This window comes from Hylaeus volcanicus, chromosome 4 (genome assembly GCF_026283585.1).
Source record: "Hylaeus volcanicus isolate JK05 chromosome 4, UHH_iyHylVolc1.0_haploid, whole genome shotgun sequence".
Lineage (NCBI taxonomy): Eukaryota > Metazoa > Arthropoda > Insecta > Hymenoptera > Colletidae > Hylaeus > Hylaeus volcanicus.
In genome coordinates, this window is record NC_071979.1 from 2796308 (window position 1) to 2806611 (window position 10304).

At 36.0% G+C, this 10304-nt stretch overlaps 2 protein-coding genes across 7 annotated transcripts in view; one reads left to right on the forward strand and one right to left on the reverse strand.

Moving 5' to 3' along the window:
• The window catches only part of LOC128875696 (uncharacterized), a 5394-nt gene extending 1554 nt beyond the window's left edge, over positions 1 to 3840 (forward strand). Inside the window, exons 2-3 of one of the 2 annotated variants that reach the window (XM_054121513.1) lie at positions 318 to 640; positions 2967 to 3840. In XM_054121513.1, coding sequence (XP_053977488.1) covers positions 319 to 640; positions 2967 to 3061 — 417 coding nt within the window. In that variant the 5' untranslated portion in view covers position 318 and the 3' untranslated portion in view covers positions 3062 to 3840. Of the gene's footprint in view, positions 1 to 317; positions 641 to 1763; positions 2562 to 2966 lie in introns of those variants that run through there. The other variant, XM_054121515.1, reaches the window with a different exon arrangement.
• The window catches only part of LOC128875694 (transcription factor CP2-like protein 1), a 48864-nt gene continuing 41846 nt past the window's right edge, over positions 3287 to 10304 (reverse strand). For 4 of the 5 annotated variants that reach the window (XM_054121509.1, XM_054121508.1, XM_054121507.1 and 1 more), the window contains 3 exons: positions 7721 to 7961; positions 5871 to 6321; positions 3287 to 4894 (listed from right to left, as the gene is read on the reverse strand). In XM_054121509.1, the coding sequence (XP_053977484.1) occupies positions 4842 to 4894; positions 5871 to 6321; positions 7721 to 7961 (745 nt within the window). In that variant the 3' untranslated portion in view covers positions 3287 to 4841. The remainder of the gene's footprint in view (positions 4895 to 5870; positions 6322 to 7720; positions 7962 to 10304) is intronic. The other variant, XM_054121510.1, reaches the window with a different exon arrangement.

The window sequence follows — 10304 nt, forward strand, 5'->3', positions numbered from 1 at the left end:
TCTAGAGCCTTCTATCGAAGATTAATCCCCTACTGCATAGTAATGTATATATTCATAGTTCAAACATTAATAAATCGTAATATCAAATTTGAATTCCGCGTGGCGATTTCTTTCCGAAATACCCGTTTCTGAAAGCAACTCGATTCGACCATCCAACAAACCAGAATACCGGAACGAAGAATCACTGCAAAGAAGCATAGACGCACGATGCGTCCACTATCGGTGCCCGTGTAAAAATACCGCTATCTAATCTTCCATGGCTTTCGAGACGATCGTGGCTTGCAATCTACCGCTGTATCAGAAATATTTTTAATTAGGATGTGGATGACACTCGCGAGCGGCCTTCAAGCGGTCGCGTCTGTAGACGCGGACGACGTGGCCAATGCTGCACCGGAAGCGGATTCCGACGCTTTGTTACCAGAAGAGATCCCTGGTTTCGATGGGAAGCTCCCGACGCCTCAGCAACTCCTCGAGGTGCTCGACTCGATGACCGGCATGTCGGACGAGGAGAAAGCAAGTCTCAAGGAAGACTTGCTGAGAAATATTCAAGGAGATCCCATGACATCGGTACCTGGCAGTGATTTAACAATGCAGACCGTGGTACTCTTGTCTCTGCTGGGCGTAGTCGCTCTCATTTTCGGTAAATATCGTACCGTGCATTCAACTGTCGAATCCAAAGTTCTTTTTGAACGTATCGCCATTGTTCGTTAGATGATTCATTAAACTCTAGGATTACGAGACCCTTCCATTACCTTCCATTACCGAGACCTTCCATACCCTTCCATTGGAAGGGTGGCCAGAATGGTTTCACATTAACACTTTATCTACCGGGGTATTTAGAAACAGTCTTTAAATCAAAAAAGAATTTTCTACAGTAGCATATGTAGAAATAACTGACAATAATTCCTCCATACTGTTACTGGGTACATTGAAAGCCAAGTCTGTTTCCAAAGACTGAACATTGTAAGTAGACAATCATCAACACAGTAAATAAATTCGAAGCTAAATACTGCAATTAAAAAGTCTATAAATAGGCTCCCGGTAAATAAAGTGTTAACAGGGATGTTAACACTTTGCACTGGAGACGTGACTCTCAGTCACTATTAGGTTTCCTTTAGGTTTAATTTCTTTGGAACTCGAAGTGCCAATAAAATGATTGTCGTTGAGGCAAAGGTGACCTGATTCTTAAATCTCAAATTAGAGATCTCATTCGAGAAGTCAATATAATCTTGGCATTAGTGGCAATAGAATGCTAAGAAAGCATCTTGAGTTGCTGGTAGATACCAGAAAAAAAGGCCTCGAGTGCAGAGGGTTAAATTTATACAAAATATTACTAGTAAAGTAATATTACAAAATATTACTTTCTGGTAAAAAGAGCAATACTACTACGTTTTCTAGGTGCACTCATCGTCGAAGCTTCTATAGCCTCGTTTGAACAATCTCTTAAAGAAGTTACATACACTAACTTACAAATAATTATAAATTATACAACAAACAATTTCTCGCTACGCAAACTTCTTTTAAACGCCAATTTCTTTTAAAGGAACTGCCTGGTACTTCTAACAAAAGTGTGGTTCCTCTATTATATATACACATAGTAAGAAATAATCCAATAAAAATAAAAATTGAAACATATAATTTTTCTTAACGTAGTGTAACGAGATATCTTGATTTGTTCGAACAGCGTCGTAGTTCTTATTTTAATTCATTCAAAAAGGATTATACGAACAAAGTATGCCCTGGATCTACATCTTTAACTGTCTACTACTCTTACACTGTCCCCTTAATATTCCGAGCCCGACACTGTCCTCTTTTGATATTCAAGGCTTTGATCGCGAGCTTAGCATTTCTCGAGGATTCCACGAAGCAGGTCAAGATTTAATACAAAGTCTAATGTCGCTTTCCGTTTACATGAGAAATTAGGTCGAATCCTGTCTCCTCTTGCCCTTGTTTCGTCCATGAAAGAGCCGATTAAGCGAATCATTTTGTTTTATCAACAGAGTTGCACAACAAATGACGTTCGAGGTCACGAATGGCGGTTTGGACACCTGTTGTAATCATTTTTCAGTTCGTCGTTCTACATTTTATCTAATCGGCCACTTAACTGTTGCCAGTGAACGGTCATTTAATCAGATTAAGACTCTTCTGCTAAAGGGATCAGTGTTACTTAATAACTTAGCGTTGCTTAACGACTACACTTCCGGAAGACAAGAGAGAGTTTCGTGATTTGTTTCTTTCCTTTCGAGTGAAACGCGTTCGAAACATGGCGCAGAATATTTTGGACGTTTTGCGGAAGTCAGGCGTGTTGACCGATAATTTGCAAGACAAACTGGCGGATTTGCTACCGAAGGATAGCGCCGAGAAACTGTCGGGAATCTTTCAACGATACGAGCAGCTGAACGACGAAGAGAAACAGGAATTCTGGAATAATGCGTTGGGAAAGCTCAAGCATTCTTTCCAGGATGAAATGACGAATGATTTGAACATGTACACCAGGTTCTTCTACTCCCACTCGTATACTATTTTCTTTTTTGCTGTGCTGTTGATAGTTCTCGTTCTTGGTACGTTGTATTTGCTCCGAATTAACATTATTCTCGTGGAATCGTCGTCCTTTTGTCCTTTACAATTATTGTTTCCTTAAATATGTATTTACTATTTACGCAAATTTTATTCGTCTTTTTCTATTTTTATTTTAATTTTCTACTACGTTACTAAGATTTTCATTCGCTATATTTCTAATTTCGATTTATCACAGATTGTTTTAGAACTTAGAATAAGTACACTTAGTTAGTACAGTTTACGTACTAACTGTAGTTCAGTTTACATACTACGCGTAGTTAGTACTAAGTATAAGTTTTATTAGCTTAGTACTGCTCTTTCTCCAATACAGATAACTTTCCCGTACATAAATAAAAAAGATAAATAATTAAATAAATATATACATACATGTTTCATTGTGGTTGCAGTTTTCTTCGTTTATAAATTGTTCAAATGCCTGAAGCAGAGAGAAGCGAAGCGAGAGGAGAAGAAAAAGATTAAACAGATGAAGAAGAAGAAGTAATCCAGATGACAATCACGAAAGGTGTCGCATTAGCGACAAAATATAATACGCAACGCGTTCTACACGCGTTGTTCGGCGGATAATCTATCATGTTTAAAGTAAGATGAAAGACGATCAACGTTTTATTATAACTTATTCTATTTTGTTAAATAAAATATATTTATGAGTAAAACTGTATTCGTTCGGTGGACCATAGACAAAAAATACGTAGAGGGTACCAGTGGATAATTTGGCATCAGAGAATTATTTATTGTGCCGTTTTGTGATATACATGACATGGGTGGAAATTCCTAATGGACTATACTGCATGCAGTTTACCAATTTGCGCTCGAATTTCCCCCTTGTGTCACGGCGGAGTACACCTTAAAGTACACTAATGTTAGACAGTTCTTTCGAATAACGCGTAAAGCCTTCTCAATTGCTACACGGTACATTCGAGGTCACTTACGATGCAAACGGATACGTGTTATACGTCGCATCGAGCATGTTTGATACGCCGCTGCAGTTCGATCGTAGATAAAATATAGAAAAAATGAGAGAAAAAAAAAAGAAAACTGTCGGTAGCAGTACCATAAACACTTGTCGCGTTTCGTGGATTCGTATCCGTTCGTATCTTCGCAAGAATTCCATTACACTTACGATTTAGCGTTTGATAAATAGTTTATAATACTTCATGCGTTTTTTTTTCCCAGACCCTCGAAGCATTCAAGGAAAATTGTTCGTTTCCTTTTCAATTTGTACTACGAAACAGAATAAACATTTTCATCATTTTTTTTCGACGTGATAATCTCTTTGTTATTTTTACAGTTCTAACGTTCGGCTAATAACGGAAAAGGCACTTGTATTTTCTTCTACGGACGCTCTTTTTAATCTCGAAGAACAGAACCATCGGTACTGTACTTTTCTTTTTTTCTATCGGTGATGCACACTTTCCGTTTTTTTTTCAGACTTACAGGACTACATAACATCGTTGTAATTTATAGAAATAAAAAATATTACACTTTGTGTAAATAGAGATCATACTCATCAGCAGCGTCGTCGACTAACGCTCCAGTTGACATCTGTAAATTTCTAATTACAACAGATTCGTTGCTGATGAATAATCGTAACAACAACAACATTTCGCAAACTAGATTTGCAAATTCTCTCGTGGCACAAAGATTGAGTAACAGCGGATGTTGCCGCGACTTAGATATTCTCTAAATATACTTCAAACTAAAAACGATCTCCTTATAAGCTACGAAAAAAAATCGGAAGGAAATATATGCACGTTATATGTACGTACGTATTTTTGTAACGGTGAAAATACCTCACTTATTAAGCGTCAAAAATATAGATATCGTTCGAGATACAATTATACTGAAACCTTCTAATGAGTATTAAATATACAGTAAAAATCGATTTCTTTTCGTTTGCAAACAAGTCCTCATCTTCGAGGAACTTATATTATCGTCTTCTTTCGAAGAATCGTTTATCTTTAAAGGATCGCGTAGTCGTCTACCATTAGCTAAGAATTAAAGATATTGTCACCTACACTGTTCTGTTCCTTTATCAGGAAATAACTCCAAAATCGACTCCAAAAATCCGTCTATAATTTTCATCGTAATTGACGTATTGAAAAAGGATAGAACTCTGGTAAATTTACATTTACGTGGTAAACATTTTAATGCTTCTCTACGTAATAATTTCCCGTCGAATCACAGATGCATTTGGCAATGTAGGACACATGGAAGATTGCTATTACCCAGTTTTGTTATTAATTTATTAATCGATGTGCACTTTAGGGACGCGACGACGGCTTCAGAAGTAGCTTGTATCGTTCGCTCGCGTTATCTGTAATAACAAAGAAAGTGAAGAGATATTTAATCCTCACCAAATATCAAGTGTTTTAGAGTTGACTTGCCGCTAGGTCGTTGTTTTATCCTATGCGCATATCAAAATCATCGCACTAATACTATTTGATTTAAAAAGATATATATTCTTTTTTTGAAACGGTACGAATATATTTTGTATTGAAAATACGCTTTCTTATTTTTGTCTACTATTAAAGAAACAAAAAACTATTTTCAGTTGATAAAAAAGAAGAAAAGATATTAAATAAGAAAAAAGGCGATAATTAAAACTGTATTTCCTTCTTTTGCCCTCACGTATCGTGAGATAATTGTATGTAATACCTATTAGGTTATCCCAAAAGTTTCTGATGGGTGTTTAGCCCACATTTGAATCATGCGCGACCGTACACGCGATCTTCTTTCCACTTCTACTTCTTATGTTATATACTGTTAGTTCGTTTCTCAGTTCCTTCTTTTCTATTATCATTCAAACATTATAAGTAGTATTTAAGTTTATATCCATATATATTTAATAAATATATTTAATCATAACCCAACAGTTTCTTTCGCTTTATTAATAAGTAATACATGCACAGTATTTTATGTTTTATGTTACATTAATGAATTGTGCACGATTCATTTTGCTCCATTACTGTTGCAACATGAATACCTATGAAATTAGATCGTCTATTTATATAAACACAACCACATAAAATAATTGAGTGGAAACTCGCGAAAGAAACTTTCGGGACAACCTAATACATACTGAAATTTCGACATGCCTATAAGAATTTGATATTATAATATGTTATTATCTTTTCACTGTGAAATACCTAAATCCAATAATTCAAATTCAAATATGTATTCAATGAATTCAACTTGTGGAAAGTTGTCTACGTTTTATTCGTTATTCAAAATGTTAATTTAAATAAGAATTTTGCCCTTTCTCCGTGCTTCTGAGTGAATATCTTTCTTACCTTTGATAGTCTCAACGAAGTACATGCTTTCGTCTTTCATGTTCGCTACCAATTCATCGGTAACCAAAACATGGATACCCTGTGGGCCAAGGAAGAGTACAGAATGCAGTCGATCGTGAGGTAAATTCAGGGTGTTCAGCAGCTTGTTCATCAAGGCGCTGCTGCTCAGACTGTCCAAGTAGGCAACCCTCCAAAGGGAACCATTGTCTTCCAACGAGAAATACAGAGTGAGTTTTGGGGTCGGTGCTTTCGAGTGCAGCGCGTTGAACAGTCTGATACCGTCCACCAGCCCGCAGATTTGGATCAAGTCGTCTCGAGAGAGTCGCAAGATATCCGAAGCCGAGAAGCTCGCGAACGTGGACTCGAAGGCACTGAAACGACCTGCACGAAGCCACGTGTTTGTTTGGGCTGCGTTCGCATCAGGTGACAATGGAGCCAGGCACGATGATACCTGGACATAATTGAAAAAGAAAATTATTTCTGAAACTTCATCCGAAGTGTAATTTTAATGTATAGAGGAAATGTAGCTTTGGAAAAAAAGTTCATTGTGAATATTGTATATTACTGGGTCAGTGCCACCTTAATGTATGGACACTAAGAGGCCTCGTGCTAGTCCATGCTACGTTGAACTCATCAGTGCTACAAATATAGTGATGAAAATGAATGTGAACTTTATGTGACATTGGTCTTCAAAATCTGTTTTTACCTCCTGGATTACATTGACATGTGTTTAAATTAGCCATCACTCATGTACGTATATAAAGCATAACATTCTGAAGAACATGAATTTCAAACGTATTATAAAACAATTTTCTACAAAGAAATTTCGCAAATGTTTAATTTAGCACTTCTGTAAAATAAAAGTATACTTTCCATTTTATCAACCATTTATATTAAGACTCCCATGAGTTGTATAGATAAGGAGCTCTATTGAACTGATTTGGCCAGAGACCCGTAATGTCATTAAGATGGCCCTGTACTTTTATTGAAATCTTGTTGTGGATACAGAGTGAAGAGCATAACTGTACCAATAACCACAGATTTCGCATAATTACTTTTATATTGTCATTGGCATTAAGCTATACAAACAATAGGTATCACAGGAACGTTTTGCATTATTCAATGTATTAGAAACAATTCCCCAAAGTTACCGACGTGTTGATGTTCACCTGTAAGAAAGCATATTCATTGATACAGGTTAGCACGATGTTTTTAGCAATACAATTTTCTAGTTTTAATAGCTTAGTAGTCTTTAAATTTCAGACTGCGTGATTGACTCATTTGTACAACATAGAGGAAAACTGTATCAACGAATGTATTTTATTACAAGTAAACGACATCATATCGATGACTGTAAAAAATTGTTTGTAATACATTAAATGGTGCAAAATGTTCCTGTGATATCTATTTTCTTGTATGCCTTAATGTTAATGGCAATATAAAAGTATTTATATAAAATCTGTGATTTTTCGTACAGTTATTGCACTGTATATTTAAATTATTATAGTACAAAGTACGAGGATACTTTAGCAAACTTTGCCCTGTTTATTTGCAACTCACTCTCGGTGTAAAAACAAATAATTATTAGGAACCGTTTATTGTCTTGAACAAAATCTAGAATGCAACGAGAACTGTAGGACCAGATTCCAAGCCGACATTACTGTTTATATTGTTCGGTGTATACTACAAAATTCTCCCAAAGTATATGGTACAATTCAAGATGAGATGACTTGTTTAGAAATAACGATTAGGTCCGCGTAAAGAGATTTCATTCCACGGTTTTTAGTCATTTTTCTTTTAAGGTTGCACCATACATTTGGGTTAATTTTATATATTTTTAGGGTCTGTACCGGTACTAGTTGCCTCGGGTTGTCTAAATTCTTTGCGGGCAAACTAACTTCTGCTTTGATGCAGGACTGGTCTGGTAGAATCGCCGCAGGCGATGGCAGAGCCGGTGCCGTTCCCACGTTTTCCTTGGTGGCGTCCGAGGCAGGGACCAGTGGTACGATACAAGGATTGGAAACCGACAGTGCCAATGGCGCAACCACGGGCGAAGTACTGCCACTTATGGTCGAGCGGGATTGGGGTGATCTGCAAGAATAAAGAAACTATAAACTACACTTTCCGATGCTAATAGTTTTTTTGTAGGTAGACGTATAAGCGAAATACGAATGTTTTTGAAACAAAATTGAATGAAGTAAGAATAGAAGTGTGGAGGTATGTCTACCCTAAAAGTAACAGTTACCAAGATTCTTGGATACTCGTTGGATTCTTGGATATTGTTCGAAGTATTAGAACAATAATTTTTGAGCTACAAAATCAATCGAAATCTTACGATTTCGAATATTATTAGTGGAAGGTGGTCTGGTGCAGTTATAGAAGTTGTATATTCTAGAAAGATCTATGATTCAAGATTACTCTGGGGTAAATAGTAGTACTACAATAAACGATTTACCTATCTACCTCAGAAAACATTAGTTTTAGGATAAATACCCTCTGATACTTTTATATTCAAAATTCGTTACTCTATAGAATGTACCATTCAAAAGTTAGTAATCGTATTAGAAAGAAATTTTGACATTCGTATCTCCCTTGCACTTCCACCAAGAAAAAACATCTGTTATCCTATTACAACCTCCGTTAAAACCAATTACGATTAGTTTGAAATATTTTTGTCTATCACCAAAAATAAATGAGTTATTCGGGTAGCCTATCTAATATACCTCGATCTCTATATAAACATACACTGTCTCTCAAAAGTTTTGATCTTTATCTTTTAAACAAAGAATCTTTACTTGATACAACTTCCTAAATTTATTGCAAGCTTCAGATGCATCAATCTTCATCGACGTTTTAATTCTGGACATAGGGTCTGTCAACGTTTCGATTAAGCAATCCATAGGAATCTTTTGTTTGTAAATTAGCAATTTTGCAAAAGAGTCTAAAGCTTGCAATAAAGAGTGAGAATTGCATATTCTGTTTATACGATGCCCCCTCGTTGAATTGCATACTAATTTGAAAATTCCTTATGCGGTCAGCTTAAACTAGCTGAAAGTCAAGTATGTACACGTTCATGCTGCCAACGAGCATGTAACAACGATTCGAGTCAATAGTATTCGCTACAATTGTAAGAGCAATTATCTTTCGTCCGATCCGAGTAATCTGAATTCCGAGCGCGTACAATGTCGAAGCTCGGCTAGTTTTACGCGCGAGTAGTTTTGCATTCGCGAACGAGATACATTGTAGAGCAGGCGTTACGGAAGATTGACGTCCGCGCGCGGCGCGAATTAACGGCATTAGGCGCAATGAAAGCAAACACGGTTAATAATTGACATCGCAACCTATCGCGATGTGCGAATATTAAGTCGTCAGACCCTGTCAGGTTATCAGGGAACAAGGACTATCATTTATAATGAGTGCTTCGTTTCGAAACGAATGCACGACGGAATAAATAATGTTGTTTAATCGTTGACCTTAAACTCGCCTAACTTATTGGTGGGTTGCATAAGCACGCGAGCTCTCGGAACACGCAAACCATCGGAATTTTTGTTCGTCTTGTTTCTTTTACGTATCATTAGGCGTAGAAATTAATTCTGTACTTTTATGTCGACTCATTTATGACTCTAGTTCAACTAGAAATATTTACTCGTCATTTTGTTACGTTAGAATACCAATTTTATTAGGCGTAGAAATTAATTCTATACTTTTATGTCGACTCATTTATGACTCTAGTTTAACTAGAAATATTTACTCGTCATTTTGTTACGTTAGAATACCAATTTTATTAGGCGTAGAAATTAATTCTATACTTTTATGTTGACTCATTTATGACTCTAGTTTAACTAGAAATATTTACTCGTCATTTTGTTACGTTAGAATACGAATTTTCTAAATTCTCAATCTCATCTCCATTACAATACATCTAAATATATAACACAAGTCTCAACCTGATGGACATTAGAATGTACCTAATACACAAAGTTTAACAGTCATCAAATTTCAGCTATTGTCATTCTTTTAATATATTATAAATGTACTTGAAAATTAATAGGTGTAGAATTTAATTACGTATATCATTTATGATTACAGTTTAAACAGAAATATTTACTAACAATGAGACACATAGATTGCTTCGACATTTTATTTCTACAACTACATGTACTCTTTTAGCATGTGTTACTAAAGGGAAAATTAAAAATTGTAAGTTTACATTAGAAAGGCACAAAATTAATTTCTATGCCTAATACGCTTCTCGTTATTGTTAAGAGAGAGTATCGTTATCGATAGAAATTTGACTGTCTCCTATACTATTTGTAAACCATTTACAGTCCTAAACCGATATACATATACAGGGTGTCCCAAAACTCGGGGAGGAGCCGGAAATGGGGGGTAGCTGAGACGATTCTGAACAACAATTTCCTTTGCAAAAATGTC